Source organism: Cavia porcellus, unplaced genomic scaffold (assembly GCF_034190915.1).
Source record: "Cavia porcellus strain 051 isolate PalLab524CR breed Dunkin Hartley unplaced genomic scaffold, mCavPor4.1 scaffold_8, whole genome shotgun sequence".
Taxonomy (NCBI): Eukaryota; Metazoa; Chordata; class Mammalia; order Rodentia; family Caviidae; genus Cavia; species Cavia porcellus.
The window spans coordinates 69,849,371-69,874,922 of NW_026947491.1; the positions used below are offsets into that span (position 1 = coordinate 69,849,371).

Here is a 25,552-nt window from a genome sequence, read left to right on the forward strand (position 1 = left end):
ATCATTTGGTACCATAAAAACATACACAGGTGCCTTAGCTGTTAGAATTAGGATTTATACTTCAATTTATTTAGTTATGTTATTTAATGTCATGTCTACTCATCTTTATTATTTAATTATATAAACATAAAATAAGCACAGAATGATTGAAACATTAACAATTGAAATGCTATAGGCTGCTTTTTGAAATGTCTATATTTTTGGAAGATATATGTGTGTGTATGTATGCATGTATGTATGTACAAGTTGGTTAGTGAGTGATTCAGAAAGAATGTCGAGTGTTCTAAATACAATTGGTACTATGATGCACACCCACACATCAGTATTTCTAAATGCAAGACAACCAGTATTCAAGCAGCTTGTTTTCTCCAGTTTATAGCCACGGCTATATTGGTAACGGCTGTGTATATTTGTAAGGGGAGTAGAGTGCTACATCAAATAATTAGCTCAAGAGAACAAGGACATCCATTTCCAAGAAGTTAAGTAGGAAAATTGTAGTTCAGGGCCAGCAAAGAGCATTTCCGTGGAGTGAGCTTTGCCTTCTCCTCCCGCCACCCCTTTCCTCTCTGTCTCTGAGAATCCCAAGCTACTTGGAAATGTTGGTGTGTTCATAGAAATTCTGATCTGTTTGAAGCTATGATGGTGTAAATCAGGTTGTATTTCTAACTTCCTAGATTTAGTTTAGAAGGATTGCATCTAGAATTTCATTTCTAAAAATTACACGTTCAATTTGCATGATATTGTTTTTATATTTTGTTTGATACAGAAATAAGAAATGGAAACTTAAAAGCCATTCTAGGGCTGTTTTTCAGTTTGTCTCGCTACAAGCAGCAGCAACACCGTCAACAGCAGTATTACCAGTCTTTGGTGGAACTTCAGCAGGGAGTTACTCACACATCCCCTCCTCCGGAACCCAGTCAGGTCAAAACACAGCAAGACATGCAGTCCAGGTAAGGAAGGGAGACGGAGTGGTTTTAAAATCAGTTTGTCTAGATGTGACTAGGTTAAAAAATACAGCTGATAAGTTTGTAAAACTACCTAAGTAGTTTATCAGTATGCTGGGAACATTGAACTACTGTTACAGAAACTAAAAGCACTTTTCTTTTGGCTGAACAAGCAACATCTATCATCCTCCAGCAGAAGATTTTTGCCTTTTAAAGATAATTGTTCTGCATTAAAATGTGTAAAATGTCTTTTGTATAAGCACTGTGGCATGCTTCTTTTATATAATGCTTTTGTATTTAGAATGTTTATTGAGTCCTGGTCTCCTTTCATTGATGCTTTTGATAGATAAATTCGGTCAAAAACTTCTTGTCTGTTAAACATAGGAGGATGAGTGTTTAGTAACCTACTGTTTTTGTCTGAGGCTGTATTTGTGTGTATATTGTATGCACATGCATAGAACTGTTTGCCTAGCTCGAATCTCTCGCACATGTAGACACAGCCCGTGGTAGGGTGCTCCCAACGTGATGACTTACTTTTCTCTTCCATTACCATATTTTTACAATTGGATTGGATTCTTATCCAGAGAAGCAGAACCAGCAGAGTTATAGTAAATCATAGGAGATTTATCATGAGGAATGGTGTTACATGATTGTGAAGACTGACTAGGCATGTCTGACATTGTAAGAACAACCCAGCAAAAAGGGGAGATTGAAAGTTTCCCATCATGAGTTGAAACTGCTAGGCACAACCACTTTTTCTCTCATGAAATATTAGGCTGTTTTTGCAGTCTTTCAACTGTTGATTCCAGCTAATGCATATTACCTTAAAATCAATTCAGTGTGGACCTTAGTTACATCTCCAAAATACTTCTATAGCAACATCTGTATTAATATTTAATAGGATAACTGGAACTGTATCCTAGCCTATTGACACATCAAAAATGATCACAGAATGAAATTTAAATTGATAAGTTTCCTGTCAGATGCTAGACTGATTCCTGGAAAATGACTAGGGTATTGGTTAATTAGGTCTATTCTGCAAATAGAAATAATTATTTTTCTCAAGGAAAGAGGATGTAAAAATACTGTTCATTGTGCTTAAAAATAGATTCACATTTCTTTAACATTTTTCATCTAAGAAACCAAACTTGAAACCTAAAATTAATCTATCTTGAGGATTTTATTTTTTGGTAACCAGTATTGACTCAGAAAATTGAATTAAAAATTCACAGGCCACCTCCTACTTACTATAATTTTTCAGCTGTCCAGAAATCACTTATCAATATTTCAGTCACCAAGATATGGACCTTGTTTTATATTTTATAATAATGTAATTTTCTTAACATAACCATATAAGTTCTAGTCCTATTGGAAGATTTCACTAATCAGTGACTGTATCTATTTGAAAAGAATCATAATTTTACCAAAGCTTTTACATATATATGAAGTCTATGGAATGACAAGTGATAATTTTTCAAAATAAGATATTCTCTTTTTGAACTCATCTTGGCTTTCTGTGATGTTTAATGGTTTTGAAAAATGAAAACAATCTTTATAGAATAAAAATAGAAACAATCTTTATAATATAAATTGCCTGGATTTCTTTAAAAATAAATATTACAAATATAACAAACATCGTTTTTACTTATTATAAATATTTTGTGTAAAAATGGTTGATGTAAAAGAATCCTAGATTTGAAAAGAATCAGATCATTTTTCTTGGAGTTTGACTTAAGCAATTTGATTACAGAGGATGCAGAGGTGGTTATTAAAAAACTTTAAGGAAAGCTATTTTATACAAAACACATTATATTTGGAAATGTTATGGAATATGATTCATCATTACTTTACTTCACTCAGTATCTCTATCTGCTATGTGGAATTTGTTGTCTAAAATTTTCCATAGAAAATATCATGGCATTTATGAGCTTTTGGAAGAAAATGTTTCTGTTCCTATTTTTCTTCCTGGATATTTATGTCTGGTAATAAACGTAAAGGAACTTTTAACTATAAAGCCACTATAATAGCCGTAGTTTTTATAAAGTTTGGGGGAGAGATGTTATTTTTTCTTTCTTGCAAATTTTTCTCAAAACTTTCATTAGTGTTCTTTAAGGCTGATGTAGATAGACTCTTACATAATTTTTCTAATACGTTGGATTTAATTATCTTTTGAATTGGTATCTATTTTAATACATTTTATAGAGTACTCTCTTTGCTAAATGCAGTACTCATCCCCCTAAAGTGTAGTAATTTAAAGATAATTTGTACAGAACTTATACTAAGTACATTTTGAAGAATATACTGATTTCCATGCATATAGACTTGGTACACTGAATTAGTATATATTGAATTAGTCCATGAAGTAGAATTTATGTGCACTTACCTGTAAAAGGCAATACTTTAAAGCCATTTTTCAGAACTCTATAATGTTAAGAGCCACTTAGCTCTTAGATCCTTTGAGTCAGTTCCTCAAATGTTGTCTTCTCAGATAGTTTCACCACACTTCTGATAATATGATTCACCTAACTCACCTTCCCGTAGGACTTTGTAATACTGTTTCTTTTTCCATAACTCTAATTACCATCTAATTTAAAGTTTACCAACTCTTCACATCCATTGTTCATTACTTCTACTATACCATTTTAAAATGTTAGCACTATAATGGCAACTATATGTTTTTAAAATGTTGATTACTTGTATTCTCTTCAAGGAGCACAGAGCCTTTTACTCTGTAAGTTCTTAATAGTTAAATCTAAAATGAATTATTATAAGAGGTGATGAGTCTATACTTTTGTTACTTCAATTTAGACTAAGAAAACTATAATATTTAAAGTTAAGCACAGAAAGACAAATACTGAATATTTTTACTAATATGTGTAAAAGCTAAATGTTGAGCTTGAAGTAGAGAATAGAATAGTTAGTGGATCTTAGAAAAAGTCTGGAGGAGGAGATGGAGGAAGAATGATCAGTGAATATGGGTGCAGTTGGGTAGGAGGGCCACCTTCTCATGTTTTGTTTAGTCTGTAGGCTAACTCTAGCTGATAATAATGAATTGAATACTTCAACATAACTGGGAGGAAGGATTGTGACAGTTCCTCTACTGATTTACACTCCTATGGCTCAGAAACAATACTTAACACCCAAAATTTAAATGGAGGAAGGTTTATTTGTCTCCTTGTTTCAGTGGAAGCTCCAAGTCAGACATATCATATATAGAAGGGCCTGGTATTAACAAAGCTAGTTTGTTTATGGTGGCCAGGGAGTAGAGCAGGGGAACAGGACCAGAGAACAGAACAAACACCATATACAATACCCAACCAAGGTCATGTCTCCAAAACTGACCCAGATATACCCAAAAGAGCTAATCTGGGCATTTGATAAGTCAATAATTGATTCAATTAAACCTAATCACTACAGTCCTCAACACAAAGAAATGATTGATGTATAGATCCAAATTATCCTGATCTCATTATTACACATTACGTGTATATATTGAAATGTCACATTGTACCGCTTAAACATATGCAATTAGTATGTACCAGTTAAAATAATAATCATGTGAAATAGATTTGAAGTTATATTTTTAAGTAATTTAAAATTAAATTTTTATGTATTTATTGAATTAGTGTAAGACAAATAAAGATGTGTTTCTGTTTTGGAGTCTGCCTGACACTGAACTACGGTTAGTTTCAATAAGGTTAATGAAGGAACCATCAGAAGTTACCTAAACACATGGAGCTTTATGCTTCTGTCCTAATTGATACTGTAGCATACTCTTTATATGTCTTTTATATGTTTAGTATAAATGCTAAATTCTTTTTGTTTTAGGTTCTCATTCATTATAATCATTATAGCTAATATTGCTAGTTCTAGGCCCTATGTATATTTTCTAATCATCAATGTAGTTTCTGCTTTGTAGGATATAACTGTAGATTATTAAGATTCCTAGCATTTTGAGTACCAAAAAATATAAATAGATGACATGAGTGAAGTACTTTTACATTGGACTGCATAATGTCACCAGTAGCATAAAGCCATTTAGAAATTTGTCATTTTATTTAAATGAGCTAAATAAAATAGCTAAGAATGACAAATGATCTAATGTGCAGTTAATAATACATACTTTATTTGCTTTCAGTTTTAACAACAAACTAGTAAAAAAATATTGATACCATAAGTTATCTAGCATAAACATTTTATCTTTAAGATCTTCATGTCACTGACTAAATTTGTTAACAAATAATTTTAGCATAAAAGATTGAGATTAGCTTGGTTATATAAGGAAAAGGAAGAATACTTTTAAGAAGTTCATGGTTTTTAATTTATTCCAAAATAGTTATATGATATTTTAATTCAAAATTAAGTGTATGTGAACAAAAAAGTTTTCCTTGATCACTGATCAATTTTATTTGATTTTATGATCTGTTTATATTAAATTATCTAATTAAGTAATGTATCTGTATTAAAATAAAAGTGGAAGCCAGGTGTGAACACCTGTAATCCCAGCACTCTGGAGGCTGAGGCAGGAGGAGTGTCGCAAGTTCAAGACCACCCTGGGCTACAAAGTGATCCGAAAGCCAGCCTGAACTGCAGAGCAAGACCCTGTTTCAAAGAGACAAAATAAATAAATTAATAAATAAATTTTTAAAAAGTGGAACTCAGATTCTAAATTTTTCAAATCCTTCACAAGGAAACATTTTGTTTTATTAGGAGTGATAAAGATTTGTGAATCAAGTAATCCTCAAATAATTGAATATATTTACATTAAAATTAGAATTTGTCTGGGCTGGAGATTTAGTTCAGTGGCATAAGCACCTGCCTTGCAAGCAGGCAGTCGTGAGTTTGATCCCTGGTACCAATAATATATATATATATGGCATTAAAATTAGAATTTGTCTAGACCAGTGACCTCTCGAAAAACTTTAGGTGGTTAAAGATTAAACATTTTCTGTCTTACAAAATATTTAAAGCCTCTCATTTGCATTTATGTAATTCAAAAAGGAAAGCCAGTTTCTTTTATATTTATGGCTTTTAATTTTGATAATAATAGATGAAAGGCCTTTTGTTCAGCCAAGAAAAGAAAAATGAGAAATATTTTAATGAAGAGTACAAAACCTTTTATAAGAATTGGATTCACAGTTACATTTTATTAATATTAAGTGGGAGATGAAGAAAATACTATTGCATGTTGTAGATAATAAAGTAAATTGAATCACAATTTTTAAATTCAAAAATTTATTTCCATCCACGAATATGTTATAGGCCCTTAGGAAATTGTGCTAATCATACTTTTTCATATGCTGTGTTTTGGTAATTCCGGTTCTAATTGATAGGAAAGGAACAAGACAGTTAAATGTCACTAAATTTGTATTAAGTCCCTAGCACATGAAAGCAGATGATACCATGTAAATGGATGCATTGTTTCCCTGAAAATATCCAGTGAGACATTCTAATGAAAAAAAATACAAAATAAAAATTTAGTTTATATATTTCCTGGTGTGTTGAGGCATCAAAATGATAGTATTTGGAAAATATAATCTTTTATTTGCTAAAAACTAAAAGGAGGGAGGTTACTGTACTTAAAATGACTTTTTAAGCTTAATTTTTGTTCATGTTATTGAATACCTGCCTCCTCTTTTCAGTTAGTAGCTACTTTTGTCAGTCACAACTATTGAGGCCACGAATAAATATTTTAGTTTATGTTTAGATAATTAAAACATGTAAAAAGGGAACACTGGGTATGACAGTGGCGATAGGATCACATAGATGACTGATACTGGCAAGATCACTGATTATGATAGCTTTTCTAGAGTGAAAAACAAAGGTATTTGGGGAATTTGGGTTATTATATCAGCAGAGGATGATTTTCCCTTCTATTTTTTGCATTTTTTGAAACAAATAAAAGTGCCCCCATCCCCATGCTGCTTTTTTAGTGGCACGGACTTCTTCCTACAGGACTTGCAAGAAGCATGTGTTCTGAGTGACCGGTTCCTCCCACCTCTTCCCTGGGTCCCTCTGACCCTCACCACACACGATGTTCTGCGAGCCCTCTTCCCATGGAGGTCATTTGCCTTCCAGGGATTCTTTTCCAGGAAACATTATTTCCTTCTGGGGGATTCACTCCAAAACCCTGACGGTTTACAGCTTTTCAGCCTGAGGTTATAAATCTTGAGACGTATATAAGGAAGTTTAATTTAGGATGACAGGAAAGCTCGGGTAATTTAAGCCCTCCCAAACCTGGCTTCAATTAGTTACATGACTCAGTTCTGTGTTGTGGCCTATAGTGTGTTCTTTTTAAAGTCAGTGAATCAATTAAATGTTAAACTAAGTTCCCAAAGGGGAAAAAGGACATTCTCAAACCTATGAATCTTTGAAAAACTAAAAACTAAAGCAATTCCTTGTCGTTGTTGTCATTTTTAGAGAAGACTAGATTTGAACCTTGCTTGCGAATCCTCATGGAGTATCCTTAGACAAGTGGTTTTAACCTTACCTTTTATAGTAGACTTCTGATAACTTCATCATGAGTATTTTAAGGAGACATAAAGAGTAAATTTATGCACTAAAGTCTAGTTATTATACAATAAACACAGTATTTCATCATTTTCCCCATATTAAGATCATACCACACGTATAATAAAATATTGACATTCTAGAAACATAGCCTCATCACTGATCATATTTTTGTCACATTCTATAATTATGCTTGTCAAATCCACTTCTAAATATTATTGAATATATGAAAATAATTCAAAATAATAAAATCCCAAAGATAAGTAAAATAAGTTCGACACACAAGCTTAAATATTACAGTTTCTTTTGCATGAGAAACATCATTTATAGAGAGACAGGGCTGAAAAGAACAATAAATAAGAAATAGAAAAAAGTTTAAACATTTCCTCAAATCACTCATTCTATTATTTCAAAAATATTTTAGTATATTCTAATTTATTTCATTCACACGACTAGTTTATCTCAATTTGTTGGCAATAAAAGTTTTGTGTGATTATCTGTTTCTTTTTGTGTGAAACTTTTTGGTGAGTATTTTGTACTCTGAAAACCTGCTTTCAGGATAATGATGTGCAGTTTATTAATTTTATTATTTATTATTTTGTTATAAAATTTGATTTTTTATAAAATAAAAATGGAACTAATCTATTGAGACTCAGCCTTTTCCATCTGTTTTCTAACTATACACAGCTAACTATTTAATTGCGTTAGCTATTAACTTCAGTTGTTACTCTCAAATACCAACGAGGTCTACCACTAATTTTCATTCATGTGTTCATTTGATCATTATCTTTTGATTCACAATTCCCTATCTCCCTCTCATGAATTTATTTAAGAAGTATTTATTAAACAATTAATATATTCCACATATTTGCAGGGGCAAAGGAAATATAGCAGTCAATAAAACAGATTTTAAAATTAAAGTTCTAGTAATGATAGATATGGAATAAAAAGTTTACTAAAATGTATTATAATAATTTGATGACTGATAAGGCAGAAAAACAGACAATAGGAAAATCAGATGTATAGAAGCCATAATTTTACAAAATTAAATAGGAAGTCATGAGAGAAGCCCTCATTAGATGATGACATTTACCAAAGTTTTCTCTCTTGGGTTGTCTTGGGGTTGAGGGTTTCAGGCTACAAGAATACAAATATTAGACCTTGAGTTAGCATCATTCTTTGATTTTTCTCAAAAGAAACTATCCCAGTTAGGTTGGATCAAAGAAAAGGAGGCAAAGAAGAATAGGATACAATTTACAGAAAGAGCAAAAAGTAATCATTATGGTTTTATCTCCCTGCTCTGGACTTTGGCTTCTGCTCTTGGCCAGATAGAACACTCTTGTGGACACAAGAAATGAAACATGCAGACATTCAAAAAGGTCTCTTGGGTGTGGGACTGAGAATAGAATGAAGTTGGGAGGTGATAGAAACAGTTATAGAGAAAAGCTTGGGCCATCATGGTAAAAGTGGAGAGAGGAAGTTTAATTTCAAGTAAATACATTTAGAAGGTACTGTCAGTAAAGAAGGTGATATATTTGTAATGGAACTGGTAAACAAGAGACTAATACTGTAACATTAGCCACGAGAAATGATATTTCTCTTTAATGAAATGGAAAAACTATTGGAGCGACAGCTTTGGTGGAGATAGGGTAGGAATCTCACTTATGAACATATCAAATTTGAAATGTCAATGAGATATGTCTAAGTGGAAATACTAAAGAAGGCATTGGAAAAGCAAGACTGGATTTTAAAGGAATGAAACGGTTTATAGATACAAATCCCACAGATATAGCATGTAAACTGCATAAAATGTTATAAGATTGCACACAATAAATTTAGCAAAATCTCTGTATAAAAGTAGAAGAGAGCTAAAACGTGGGTCAGGAGCCAACCAGAATTCAGAGATTAGAGACATAGCAAGACCTAGTGGAACAAACTTAAAGGAGTCAGATTGTAAAGTAGGAAGAAAATCTGAGTGTGCTGTTTTGCAAAATTCCTTAAGGAAGTGTTCCAAAACAGAGGAGAAGTCAAAAGTAACCATTCAAGTGTAGCACGGTTGTGTTGTAGCTACCATTCTATACACATAGCTGTGTACCCTCATGCTATCATCACAGCTTCCCCATAACACAGGTACTAATCTTACTGTTCAAATAAGGAAACTGCAAATAGAAAGTTCAGTTGACCGTGCATAAAGTTTCACAGAGAATAGTCTGTAAATTTAACCTAAGAAATCTGCCTATAGAGCTTGTACTGTAATTACAACCATTATTCATAAGATCTAAAGTACAACACGTTACAAATGAGTTGGATGAATGCTGAGAAATGATCCGTGGATTTTGCACTAGTCTTTTATGAGAAATATTTCACTCGAATGGTTCTTTGGTAGCTTCATTATTATCTGTTCAATGGACTATGGTGGGGGAAAGAATTAGTTGTAGACACAACATACAATTTTTCTTAGTTAAACCAAAATGTAAGTGTACACAAGTCTTTTAACAATGGCACTGAGAGAGTTACATCTGCTGCCTTTATTTTTTCATTAACTTTGTAAATTTATATAATGAAGTAATATATTTATTTCTTTTTTAATCAACTGTAGACTTATCTTTTGGCATTCTATTTTGTAATACATTGTACAATAGTTCAATTTCCTTCCACTATTTAATCATTTCTAACCTCTGACATTTATACTTTAATTATTTTTGTTTTCATTGTTTGTAAACTTAAGATTCCATTCTGCATATACATATAGTTCTTTCATGGTCATAGTATAGATTTATTCCAAAACCTGAAAACCAACAGAATATGTGTGTATAATAAGCATATACATTAAGTGTATGTATGCAGAAACAAGGCATTCCCTAATTTTTCTTTCTCAAGGTCTTTCTGAAACTCTAGAGAATTTGACTTGAAGTAGAAAATAGCAGATAACTTTGAATATGGGCCAGAGCTCATTTTAGGGTGCTTTGGAGGATTTAGTCCAATCAAACTAAGAAATATCTGCATCTGTGTAAAGCATGAGATTTTTCTAAAGTTATAGGTTTATTACAGTTTAGGATGATGCTTGTTTGTTCAGATTGTTAGTTAGTTTTGCTTTGTTTGCTCTTGCCTGTAAAAAATGTCTACGGGATGGTAATGATGGGAATTGACAGACATTTGTTTAATTGTCCTCTTTTTATAGACACTTATCTCATCTGGAATTTCCAAGTCTGACTTTCCTCCCTGATTTTCTCTACCAAAGCCTCTCTCTACATGTACACAGAGCCAGGCTTCCCTTACTCTACAGAAATAGCCTCCTTTTATTTTGGTTTTCCAAAATTCATTGAAGTCTCTTGTCTATCTGCAGCTCCTGTCTGTCTTGTGTTTTCCTTTTCCAGTTATGAACTTACATCTGTATTATTTCTTCATTAGCACAAAAACTGACAACACATTAAGGAGTTGGGAATAACACATATGTGTGTTTCTTGAAAGGCACAGAGACCAATGCCTGCAAATTTTGAATACAAATCAATTCACGGAGCTGTTTCCTGGGTCTAAAATGGAACCATCATAATCATTCTCTGTCTTTCCACAGGTATTACGAGAGCACATATTTTCAAGTAGTAGCTTGACTTATAATTAGGGAAATTGAGAAGTGTTTCTTGGATTTAAATGCCTAAATCAAAACAATATTGTATCAGTATTATATAATTTAGTTGTATATATAATTCTGAGATTAATCTACCATCATCTATCATCTATCTATCTATCAGCATCTATCTTTATCAATTTTATGAGAGTCATCTTAGAACTGCAATTCAGGCAAACTAGTTTTTCAGTCATCATTTATTAAAAATTTTGTAACGAGACATATTGATGTCCTGTTTATATACTCAATAAAACTTTTCTCACAACTACTAGGATTATGATCCTGATTATAGATAATTTACTTTTATATTTACAACATACTCTCTTTTTAGAACATTGATATATAGAATTGACTATTTCACTGGATATTGTTTACCATATGAAACTATTATATATTAATGTTTTATACTAAAAACTATACCTCAAATTTTCGACTTATTGACTTACAATGGAAAATGAAATTATGTCAAACTTATAATAATCATGTTAATATGACCATCTAACTATTTTCATGTAGTGAGATACACATTTGAATCCAAATTTTAATCCTGGAGGAATGGGTGAACATATAGTTGGATCTGAAAGACTATGTTTCAGCAACTGAAATCATCATGGCTGTGAGACTTTAATCAGTGCTTAAGGGATGATCTTCATTGCACTTTGGATTTTGGCCCCCCGTATTCTCTTACTATACTTCGACTTCTCAACATGCCACTGCCATATACTCTTTGAGACCAAAAGACCAATACCTTTCTGATACATTGTAAAAACCAGCCTTTCTCTCTGTAAGACTAAGCAGTAGACATGACCAAACTTGCCATGATGTTTTTCAGACCCCAGTCACTTGTTAATAATATGAACCAACTGATGAATATATTTGCTTTCAGTAAGAGTTGCTGGATTACAAGGACTCTGTAAAGCATATTTCTCATAAAGCCTCACATACTTTTATAGACACACACTTATATAATTATTTTATAAATATGACAATTGAAGTCATTCTCATAAACACATATACCACGAAATAGGTTCTTAAATTATTTCATTCTGACTACAAAATTATTTAAATATTTAATGTATTAAATAATTCAGGTTTTCTTTAACCTGAGTGGGTTTTGTCTGTTAGTTTAGTTTTTAGATTAATGAAATAGCTATTTCCATTTTTTCAAGTTCAATTTTTTAAGACAGTAGCATTAAAATGAAATGTTTGTAATGACACTCTCAGTGTATCGAAAAGGGTAAATGGATAAAGATCCACAAAACAGCTTAGAGCTTTGAACTGCATTTAAGTAAAAGCATTGAGGAAAATCTAATTTATGACGACATTGTGAGAGAAACACGAGCCTACTTTCCTGAGTTATCTTTTATCTTGAAGTCTGACATTCCTGAAGAGGCAGAGACTTTTATGCTGAAATATCTCATACAGGCATCTCCTTCTTCAGTTACAATTTGAGACCTCACAAAAGCAGACCATGCAGGTGACCTTAACTGTCTGTAGGACTTAAGGTAAGACAGATGTTATAATGTATTTTCATGCCATATTTCACTAATGGGACAAGTTATCAGTTATCTGTCTCAGATGTAGTCAGGGTATTTCAGCCACCCAGCTACTAAAAAGAAGCACATGTGAACTCAAGTTAAGTTTTTGACTCATTTATGTAGTAGTGAAGAATTGTTTTCACTGAAGTATCAGCAACTTCTAAGTAAAGAGTATTTTGTCACATTCTGAAGTGCAGATACTTGCAAAATATCTTAACTTTTTAAAAAAGAACTTACATGGTTTTGCAATGTGAAAAATGTTTGTCAATGTGGTTAAAGACTTTCTCTGTTTTGTTAGATATCATTTTAAAGCAGTTTTTAAGATTCTTGCATAAACAGAAAAGCTTTATGATAAAGGTTTAAGGAAAATTTTAAGCTTATTTCTGAATATAAGGTGTACTTGTACTCTGAGCCATCATAAGACTTACAGTATAAAGAAGTATATTTCAGTCTGTCTCCGTTCTGAAAATGTTTAATGAACATGTTTTACTATCGCTGATGTTTGTCTAAAAATCCTTAGTTTAAGAATTCAAAAATATATTTAGTTAGAATATATCCTGGGTAACTTATTCTCTGTTTTTCTCTCAAGACATTTGCAGTAATTTTGAAAGGAGTCTTACCTTTTTAACATGATACTATCTCATAATAGAGGAATAAAATTAGAAGATAAAAATTGTCTTCCAAAACCTAAACCCAAGGCATTTCTTACTTCACTGTCACACATTTCCACTTTTGTATTTACAAGTATTTCTTTAGGGTTAGTGTTGTTCAGAGAACAAATGTAATCAAATGATTTAGTATGGCAATCTCTTTCTTTGGAAATCAAGTATCTGAAATATCTAACTACACATGACTTCTGTATAGAATTTTTCATTCCTGCATGTTTGCATTCTTCAGGATAGAAAGTCTATTGATAAGAATACATGGAGAATTATAAAATAATTTTATGATCTCCTAATAGAAAAAAACCTATACAGTTGTAAAGTACTCATTTATGTTCTTCTTTGTTGTGAAAACAGTTTAATCATCTACGTTTTTATTTGGTGCATCCATTTAAAATAGTACTTTGTGCTGGGTTTTTGTTTTGAGGAATCAACCAGTGTCTAGTTGGACATAGTAATTGCATACCAGATGGCTTAATGAAAGACTGTATATTTGCTGGCACCCTTTGTATGTTACATGAGAGTCCACTGTTCTTTTCTACTAGTGATGTTTTCAAATTTGAACTTTCAAATGTGATTTTTCAACAAATAAATTTCAAATAAGACTCACTACTAAGCCTTATGTTAGAAGTACAGTAGCATATGGTGATGTTTCTTTCTTTCAAGTTCACTGAAATCTTATACAGAAACCAGACATTTAATCAGATGATTCACTAGGTTAAGTAATCTTAACATAAGTAAGAGTACAATTGCTAAGTGACTGAAAACATGAAAAGTAACATATAAAGGCATTAGCAAGACAAATATCACTTCACATACATGAAGCTATAGCTACTTACCTAAAGAGAAAGTTTAAGTAAAGGTATGTTTTGAGTATCTAGTGCAGATTTTATAAGACTCTGAAATCTATTGGATAAAACAGAAACTATTTTTGTTTCACTCATGGATTTTATAAGCCAAGGAACCAGTTAGGCTCAGAGGAGAAGGCTTGTCATTGTTCCACTATGCCCAGAGCATCCCCTGGGGCAGGATGGGTGACTGTGGAATCACTTGGACGTAGAACCTTTCTCCATTTCTAAGATGAATTCTTCACTCGCAAGCCCAACAGTTTAAGTGGAATGGAGTCTATCCATACCCATTCCAATAAGGGATTCTTAGAATGTCAGACCTTTTACCTGGTAACTGTAATGAGCTGAGCCACTCATAAGTGCACCCAAATAGGGGTGGATAGGATAAGGATCTCGCCTCTCAGTGGAAGGAGTATCAAATGTACATACCTCTACATAAATTTGTACAAGTTACGTAGGATGAAGTCAACTTACGGCTAGGAATTGAGACTTACCTACTAAACATAAAAGCAAATTACTTTGGAGATTGTTAAACACAGGACAAATGAGACTACAGTGTTCATTGTTCATAACTTAGAAAGACTTCTCTAGTAATATGGTATATCACATTTCTAGTTTTGTTAACTAAGGGACACTAAGGTATTTCAATAAGAAAACATCTCTGTTTTGTTAGTTGTCATTTTAAAGCAGTTTTTAGATTCTTGCATAAAAAGAAATTTTTTATGATTAAGGAAGAACTGGTTTAAAGAAATTTTTAAGCTTAATTCTGAATACATGATTTTTGTATATTCTGAATATTATTCATAGTTAACATTCTGAATATATGATCGTACAATAAAGGAAAAAATGATGTTGTAAATAAAGCAGAAGGCAATACAAATAAAAGTTCAGCTTTGGTCTTCAGAGGTTTGCAGCTGAACAGGACTCCTAAATGACGGGGTCTAGCATGTGATTTTTGAGTCTTGGCATATAGCCAGAACCAAAGACTCAGACTTGGAAACATTAACTTATCAATATTTTATTGACTAAAGGAACAGAACCACAAGAGTTTTCTCAGGAAAAGAATTGTAAAGATAAAAGAAAAAAGAACTCAGCACAATACTCAGGAGCTCATGAACATCTATGGATAGATAGCAATCAAGAAGAATGTGATTTCGTTTGTTTTGCAATGTAGCTTCTTCACTACCTTCCTTAAGGCGAATAGTTTTCCTATTGAGAGATACCTCATTTTCTGAGACAGTTTTTCCTTGTCTTTCAAATGATTTGTGAACTTTAGAGTATGGATTTCATACAAAGGATGGTTGGAATACCCTATACGGATAAATATATTACATCACATTATGTATCAAAATATATTTTCAGCTAATCACCAGATCACAAAATAAAACAAAACTCCTGAACTTAAGACCTCTATATTAAATTTTGTACAGTGTTGAGATATGTAAGTTCTGGAAGGTCTATCCTATGTTTACTTTTGTCAATAGTGGTTCTCGGATATCATGTTAGGAAATTTCTAATCATTCTTTATAAGGACAAGTCCTGCAAGGGTTGGTGTTTTTTACTTTAAAATGCAAGACAAGTAATACTCTGAAAAACTAGAGTGACAATTAAACTTAACTGTATTTATTTTCAAAAGAGCATATTTCCAAAATAATTGTAAGTGTACAGATCTAAAAATCATAGTTAAAGCCCTAGGTACTATACTTTTCCTGGTCATGCTTATGTGCTTCTGAGTACATATATGGTATCATCAAAATGATAGGTGAGCTCCAAAGAATGTAGCAGCGCGAGTATTACCAAACTCAGGTGAGTGAGGTCACTTTAGGGATTGAGAAATATAGGATATTCTGCTGTACAAGGTTCCTGAAAATACTTAGACCCCTTAGGATTTTTCTGTGTGCATGTGAATTTGGCTGCGTTTTCATTACAATGGTTGTAGCATTTAATTCTACATGTTTTTTTAAGTGATACATAAGTGAATCTTCATTTAAAAAAAAAGAATTTGAGTAGATAAAAGCTGTCACCCACTTTTAAATTTTAAGCAGCTATCACAAAGAGCTGCTGAGCTAAAGCAATCTGGTTCTGGATTCTTTCTATTAACCAATCATTGTGCTGTTTTTGTTTTTGCTTTTTTTTTTTTTTTTTTTTTTTACCGGCGATCAAACTTGAGATCTCATGCTTGCTGGGCAGGAACTTGCACCACTGAGCTAAACTCCTAGCAAGTCTTTATTCTTGACAGTTCAGTTTATTCATTCACAGAAATTATTTAATGTGCCAGTTTCTACACTTCTGTCAACATTTTTGTGTTTTTCCTTGTAAGCTTGGAGTGAATACATTTTCCACTGAATATCTAATTATAGTTTTTATAAAGAATACATAAGTTATGTATGTATTCATGTGTATGCGATGTATGTATGTGATGGTTGGATATAATGTCAACTTGATTAGTATGGAAGCCACAAAAGGGATTAGTAAAGCATATATTTTGGATATGTTTGTATGTAGTTTTGGGTAGGGTATGATGCTTCTAGCCCTTTTGTATCTTGTGCTTTTCTTCTGTTCTGCTTTCCAGCTACCGTGAGCTAAGCAGCTATGTAAATACCATGTCATTCCACCATGTTTCTGCTTTGGAACCAGCCACCCATGGAATGACTCCTCTGAAAACCATGAGCCAAATGAAATTCTCATAAATTAAATTGTGGATGTTGGATAATTTGTCTCAGCAAAAGAAAATCTGACAAATACAATACACATAGTTTTAAGGACTATCGTTTTTACAGTGTAAACAGGCATCTCTGCAGATAAACCTAGTTTTAGGCACAACTCTTAATAAAAGCCTACACTTGTTTTCAAAGGGCTTCCTTTTCCTGCATTCTTTCTTCAGTAACTGTGCAGTGCAACTTAAGCCAGAGGTCCAGAAATCATCTTAGATTTTCCCCTTTTTCAAATTATAATATCCACTCTTTTAACTTACCTCGATCACTTACTTTTATTTCTGCCTTTGCCTCTCCTTACCTCCTCATCATAATCTTGCCAGAATTATAGCAGTTATTTTCTTCTTGGCCTCCCTGTTTCCATTCTTGTTAAATTTCCCAAATGCATTTCATCCTCTATGCCTCTTTTATGTGTCTATAAGAAAGATGGACCTAATTTGCGGATGTATCATTCTGTAATTAAAATCTTTTGGTAGTTCTGCAATACAATCTGTTGAATACTGAATTACTTAACAAGTTGATGTGACTCTTTAAATTCTTATTGGACAAAAAAGTCATATAAAGATAATAGTTGTAGAATAAATAAATAAAAAAAACAAAAAAATTAATACCCACAGTGAGTGAATCCAGTTTGAGAAAATTGGAATATTAACTGCTACTCCTGATTGTTTGAAAGAAACGACAGAAGATGAAAGTGATACATGCCTGATATTTAGATATATTTGACAATTTCTTGTAACCGTATGTGCATTACATCTTGGACAAATATTCTTGAAATTAAAAATTCAGTAATAAGATATATACACACATATATACATGTATATACATATATTTGTGTTTGTATCTTCCATGCATGCGGAAATCCACTGTTAGAATAACTAAAGAGGTAAAACATTTTCTATAAATTTCTCTATTCTCATCTTCTTAACAATGCTTTGATGAGGAGAACTTCTTGAAAAATAAGGAATTTTTGAATAATGGCTAAAGATTCTGAGGCTACAATAAAGTTTTGTGGACAATAACTGTCACTGTGACTGAATAAGGACATAACAATGGCTAGCTTATAAGACATATGTTAATTGTAATCTTGATTAAAATGGTGCTTTAAAAATAAGTAATAATATTCTTTAAAATATTGCTTTAAAATAAATAATATTTTATGGAAGTAGTTGCTTATATACTGAAATTATTATTTAATATTGTTTTGATAAGTTTGTTTAGATTTCTAGATAAATGTTCAGTGAAGTTATTTAATGTACTCTATTATTAATGTATTAAAAGCTTTATTTGAAACTGAAGACATTTTCTAGGCAGTATAAAAATATTATCATAACGTTTGGGAAGTTTCATAAATTCATAGGTAATAGTAAATAGTAAATTGATAGCTAGCCCAAAGAAATGTGGAAGTATTACAACTGTTAATATACTTCTTTGACAATAGTGACTTCTTCTCAGCCTTTTGGCTAAGACCAAGTGAAAAAAATGTTAGAAAATGCGTAGAATTATGGAATTTAGAAACATGCTCAAGTTTTAGCACTGTAATTTACAAAACGTGTTACTTATACACATACATTTATGTAAAGTACTTCAATTTTCATATTTTTGTGAATCAGATGTGCTAATAATATGTTATGCAGATTTGCTGTGAGGTATACAAAGGAAAATGGATATACATGCCTGTCACTTGTAAATATAGCAGAGTATTGTCTCTCTGTTTCTTCTTTTGTTGCACTGATAATTCCATTCTTGGAATGATTTGCCCTGCATAGAGAATGAAGATAGAGCATGCAATAGTTTGATAATTTGTAAATATTAGTCAACCAATTATCTAGGTAATACCAACTCATGGTATGGACTAAGAATACAAAAATGAACACTAAGTGCTGCCCTAGAGTATAATAGTCTTGTAAAAAGACAGATATTCATCCTGATAAATTATTATACAGTTTATATAAAATATCTAGGAAAATTTAGCAAACAAGTTCTGAAATTTAGGATTAAGTTTGAACTTGTAACATATATTTGCTATAAAAGGAATGGAGTAGTAGATTGGCTGATGTCTAGGATATCAATGTGGATGTGAGCATGGCATGCCATAGTGGGAGATAGCACGATGAGGAAACTTACGTTTGTGGAACAAGCGGAACTGCAGATGTGATTGTTGTGTTAGGGAAGCGAGGGGTGTGGATTCCGAAGGAATCTGCTGCCATCTAGAGCAGTAGTGTGATGGAAGATGAAAGCTAAAAAGAGGCTTGACCCTACACGTTTACCTATTTTCTCTCTGAAAATATACATTTGCAGATATACAGCGCAGCACAGCCTCTCTGTTTTTGTTATACACAGATATTGTCTGGAGCGCCTGTTAGAATGTAGATTCTAGTTGAAAGCATCTGGGATGGGCACTGATTTTGTATTTCTAACAGGGACCAGGTGGTTCTGGTATTAGTGGTCTACAGATCATCTTTTCAACAGTGAGGTTCCAGTGGTTAGTGAAAAGGGGGGAACCACAATGTTTGCTGTGGGGTCACGTGCCAGTGACTGAAGGCCCCCCACTTTGTAAAAGTTCCACCACCTCCTAACAGTTCCGACCTAGATATCTTAGCTTGAAAATCCAGATCTGTGAGGAGCTTTTGTGAGCCAAACTGTAGCACATACAACTGATGTTGTAACTGTATTTTGGGTAACTGCTGATAGATACCCAGCTGAGCCTCTCATGCTGTCTTTCTGTCTTCTTTTCAAGTGAGAAAAAAAAAAAAAAAGAAAAGAAATAAGGAATGACATGCTGTTATCAAGGGTATAAGAGCAAATTGGTAACAAAGTTATTATTTACTAGTTATGATATAACTACTTAAATTATTTATACACATAAGCGCATGTGCTCATTTGTGTAAACTTACATACAATGCCTTGAACATTATATATTCTAGCAATGTTAGATCTTATGCAAAAATTATGCTTTACCTACTGAGTTAAATATAGTTGCACAGAGCCATAAAAAAACAAAACAAATTATTCTTCTGAAGAAACTGGTTCTTAGCCTCTAAGAATTGAGAGTGGTGTGGACTTATGTAGCAATGGGCTAGACATTTATGCCAGGCAGTTGTTAATAATGCAAATTGGTATAGCACAGTCTGTTAATATATAGAATCATAAAAAAAGAAATAAATAGAATTGATAAGACCAGTGAGTTAGTTGATGAAATAATATGTATTTTGTTTATTGTCTAAGTGGTAAGTAGGCTCATAAAGTGGTGATACCACACTATAAACATAACTATAGGAAATATTAACTTTTTCAATATGCTAAACATTTGTGGCAGGTATACTTTACAGAGTAATTAGGTTTTCAAAAAGAATGAATTCAAATAAAATTAAACAGAATAAAGCCATTCAAAACAAAACAGTGAAAGTGATACAGAACTTCAAAGCAAGATAATAGTAAATCAACAATGGCTACCATAATGCCTCTTTCTATCTTCAAAAGAGCTGTCCATACCATCAGACATAATAAAATTAAACAAAACAAAACAAATAAAACCAGTAAAAACAAAACAATGAACATGATACAGATCTTCAAAACAAGATAATAAAAATCAACAATTGCTACCATAATATATCTTGTTATCTTCAAAATAGCTGTCCATTCCTTCAGATATAATAAAATCAAAGAAAACAAAACAAAGTCAAACAAAACAAAACAATGAAAATGATATAGGACTTCAAAACAAGATAATAGGAAATTAACAATGCTCACTATAGTACCTCTTGTTATCTTCAAAATAGTTGTCCAGACTATCAGACCTTGGCATGTAAAATTAACCAATCAATAAAAAACTAAATTTCTTCTTTACTTCAGTTGTTATCTTTTCAGAAGTTTCAGGTGTGTGACTTCTAATTTATACTGTATCTTCTGAATTTGTTCTACATGGGCTGGAGGCCTGAGATTGTATTTCACTTCTTCATTTTGACATTTTCCTGTGTTTATCTGAATCAGCCCATTTTTGGATCCTAGATGCTTCTTGCATCTTCTGCTAGTCCATCGGTGCAGGTGGTTGTACTGGGCACCTAGGTTCCCTCAATCTAGCGTTCCTGGAGTGGTGGAGATGCAAAAGGCAGTGGTTCATTGATGCCTTCCTAATGGCGATGGGACCTTGGTGTATACTTCTTTGGGCCCATGATGAGCTGGCTGGATCTGTTTGGGCCACTACCATGGATGCCTGGGGTGTGACTTCTTCCTATTAAGTCCATTAGTCCTGTTAAGTCTAGATTTAGTTCGGCTCTGATATTTCGTTGCTGATTTTCAATCTAGTTGACCTGTCTCTCAGTGACAATGGGATACTGAGGTTTCCCATTGCAATTGTGTTATCGCTTTTTGATTTTGCACGTCTACCAATGACTGTCTTACATAGTTCGGTGCTCCCATGTTAGGCACATATATATTTATGATTGTTACAGCATTTGTGCTACTCCAGTTGTCTCATTGCCCATTTACCACAGTCAATCTTGTGTTATTCTTCTTTGCTTTGTTTTGTACCTATCAGATTGATTTCTCATGGTCTCTTGTTATTTTTAGGATATCTTTTTCTGCAATTGTGTTTAAGATATGAAATTCTACCCTTTTTTTCATTCTATCTGTCATATATGTTTTCAATAAAAGTTTTAATTTACTGGATCTCTTTTTGTATCTGTTTCATGGATAATATTTCTCTCCTATGTGGGACATTTTTTTGCTTCCATCTTTTTCTAAGATCATGTACTCTTTTATTTGTGTCTTCTCTAATACCTTTTGTTTACGCACCATTTCTTTTTGTACCAGAGAGATCATTTTCTCTATCCCATTTTCCATTTGTTTTTTTTCATTTCTATTGTTAACATTTCAGAAAGTTCCAATGTGGAGTTCCAGGTTTGTCCTAGTTAGGTTGGGGATCTAGGATTCCTTATTCTACCTTTTTTGTTTTGTTTTGTTTTGTTCTAAATTCTACTTAAATTCCTCATGGACTTACATTTTATCAACTCACAATCTATCTTCCTTCCCTTATAGCCAACCACACTAAACTCCTAATTCTACTATTGATCATTTTCAACCCATGATTTTGTAGCACTTTATAAAAAAACTAAAATAGATATATAGATACAGATAGCTGGATATAGGTATATATATTATTTCCTTTCAAACATAATTATCACACTTTAAAAATTAATAGTAATTACTTGGTTTCACTCACTATCTAGGTAGTAAAATTTCCTCAGTTTTTTCATAAATGATTTAAGCTTTTTGAGTCAGCATTTAAAAATATTCCATGCATAGTAATTAATTTTAAGCACTTTTAAGTTTGTGTAGGTTTACACTCTATATTTTATTCTCCTTTTGCAACTTGTTTTTTAAAGAAATTGGATTATTTGTTGTGTTGTGTATTTTCATTCTGTTTCTATTATTGTATTCCTGGAACAGAAGTCTTTAAGATTGTCTTTGTTGTTTAAATAATAATTTTGTTAAAAATATACATAAGTCATGATAAAATCTATACACTTCAGCAATTCAATGTACTATTAAATGTCCAGAAATTAATGACCACCACTGGAGAACCTACTGTAATTGTAGAGGCAAACAGTAACTTGTTTTAAACTCATGATATCCTGATAAATTTAGTATTTAAATAAATTTTTATTTTCATGATGCATATACTTTTGGTAGATTCTGCACTACTTATTTCTACACATGTATTGACTTGGTAATATATAGCATATTTTATTTTCCCACGTTACTTTTGCTTTTTAATAAGATAAAGCAGAGTACCAATATCTATGATAGTCCTTGGTACATTTCATCAAGTAAAATAAATGTCAAGAAATTTACTCCTTTAAAAACCCGCCAAGTATCCACTCTCTTTATTTTTCAAGTTAGACTCAAAATTTCAGGTGTATCTTGAAGGAATTTTTCTGATAAATTATTTTATCTTTTCTTAAAAAAATGAAGTTATTACATTAATGAAACTTCTGTTTAAGTAACATTAACTTTTCACTTAATAAGAAGGTAAATAAGTAATTATGAAAATTTAGAGATTTAAATGGATGTTGATGAAGAAATAGTACATGGACTTCATGTCATTTATGATAGTTCTTTTTTTGGCATTGGGGATCGGATCCACATCCTCATTTGCCAAGCAGGCACTTAGGCCGCTGAGCTAAACCCCCGACCATATAATAGTTCTTAAAAATTAGGTAGATTTGCTATGACAGATACAGGTAGAAATTATTCCCATAGGAATTATAGCAGGATAAAAGTATAAAAATAGTACACAAAAATTGACTTGGGAAATAGAAGTCCTCTTGATTAGAGCATTTATTAAGTGATAAAGGTAACATGCATAGGGATGCAAATGTACAAACATAGAAATCCTTGAATGTTAATATTTAGTTTGAATATGCCACAAATTTGCTATACGTTTTAGGAAATTTATTGTCTCTCTGGGAATTTCTTCCTTCCTTTATAATTTCAGAGGGCAAGTCTAAGCTTTTGGCCTTCCTTGATCTTGATTATCCATTTTGGAAAGTGAATTAGGCAAGCAGTTCTATTTGTGAATTCTTCTCTACTTCAGAGGTATTACAGGAAATGTAGAAAACTTGATTTGGTGTGATAAAGATTGGAATTGAAGAGCCTAGATGCAAATGAATCTGTGTCATTTCAAACAGAATGAATAGCTATTGATTGCCCATTTATAATAATCGCAAGGAAAGAAAAGCAAAGTCAGTTAATGAAGTCTTCAGTCCACATGACTCAACTATATTACCATCCAAGGAACACGTAAAGAAAAGAAACTTGGAAGAAGCAGATTAGCACCTGGGTGGAGACTTTGGTATACTGAATTTGAAAATGAAAGAAGTAGACAAGTCTTTCATGCAGCTGATATCCATGACCTGGAGTATAAAGGGCAGGTTAATTCTAGGGTGTAGAATTTTAGTATATTATATCTTAGTAGAAAATAGAAAACAAAAGAACACAGAAGAGCACTGGAGGAAAAAGAGCATGTTCTTTGTGAGGAAAATAAACCATTCCTTTAACAGCTGGGGAAAGGAAGAGATCCCAGTAATGGAAAGAAAAAAAGTGGACAAGAATGTAAGTGGACACACCAGTTGAGCTAGTTGGTATCTTACCTATGATTCAGTAAATGGAGGGATCAAGTATGATTACTAACGCAGTGAAAATTTAACAAAGCTATAAAGTTCTTTAAGATAACATCTTACAAATGCAAGGAAAGCAGGGAAGAACCTAAATTTCAGGGAATTAGAAGGGATTTGATACAAAAAAAAAAAAAAAAAAACAAGCAAAAAGGATAGTCTTTCTTAGTAAGTTGAAAAACATACATGAGATATGGACCATAAAACCAAATTGATTTTAATTAAATCACTAAACCTCTCCAGATTTTGTTGCTTCTTTTTTTCCAGTTCAGTACAACTAATCATACTGTGGTGTTTAAAATCATGGAGGAAACTCAATGAGAAAGCCAGTTCACTGAAAGAAAGTACATAGCTTCATTATCATGTTTACTACTTGTATTTATGATTAACTTAGAAAATGTAAAATAAAACAGCAGATAAGCTTTACCAGGTACTCTTAGATTCACATTGGCAAGTTAAATGAGAAGTTCATAAAAGATTTTTCTTCACATTGAATGCTTTACTTTTTATAGAATATCTCAGTGCATTGAGACAGTTTCTATTTTTCACTTACTCTGTGACACTTTTGTTACTGAGGTAGTTTAGCCATTTTTGACCAGTTGTTTCACTGTACATTGTAGTTAAAGGACAGAATGTGTTAAAAACAAATGACATTGTATAACATGACAAGTGTGAAACACAAGTGTTCTGTAAATCTGAGAACTGCTTCCCCAGGAGAACGTACTTGCCTCAAGCCAGGCAGTTTAAAGGACCTTCAACTTCCAAGGACAGACCAGCTGCAGGAGGAAGAATGAACTTAGAAAACTCACTGTATTAAGAAGCCTCCTCTTGACTGAAATATGCTCCACTGGGCTGAAAGCAACTGGAGTAATTCCAGGCAGGGGGCCATATGACCTTTCCTCTCCTGATTCCCACATCCCCTGTTGTGGCTTCTTCCACATCTACAGACTGTGGGCACACAGCAGTTGGATTTACATAGCACTGTCATGGTTCACCTGATGGGTGGCATCCCAGCATCCACCCTGACCACAGAGATGTGCGGATAGCCATTGGGTCTACTGAGTTGAACTGTAGCCTTCATAAAATTAATGTCGCTCCTCTTAACAACTCTGAAACTGATTTCATGTATGCATTTACATTTTGATTATAAAATATTTATCTTCAAAACTTGGTTTCAATAGGGGCTGGGGATTTAGCTCAGTGACATAAGTGCCTGCCTGGCAAGCGTAAAGTTGTGAGTTCGATCCCCGCCTCAAAAAAACAAAAAACAAAACAAACAAACAGTTTGGTTTCAATAATGCTTTCTTGTATGTCTTTGGATAAAAGACTTTAATTTTAAAAACCATTAAGAAATATTATTTTAAAATGTTCAGAGATTGTATTTGTTAAGCTTGGTCTTCAAGACTGATTCCACTTAAATTTCAACTTTTTATATAACTTCCTTTAGAAAAAAAATCATTTATTGTTAACTTTCTTTAAAACTTCTAGATAAAGACCAACATGAACTTATTAGACAGACACCAGATATTT

At 32.5% G+C, this 25,552-nt stretch overlaps 1 protein-coding gene across 7 annotated transcripts in view; it reads left to right on the top strand.

The window, feature by feature from the left end:
* Positions 1 to 25,552, top strand: part of Nav3 (neuron navigator 3) — a 747,442-nt gene that overhangs the window by 539,863 nt on the left and 182,027 nt on the right. For all 7 annotated transcript variants that reach the window (XM_063255189.1, XM_063255188.1, XM_063255190.1 and 4 more), the window contains one exon: positions 767 to 950. In XM_063255189.1, the coding sequence (XP_063111259.1) occupies positions 767 to 950 (184 nt within the window). The remainder of the gene's footprint in view (positions 1 to 766; positions 951 to 25,552) is intronic.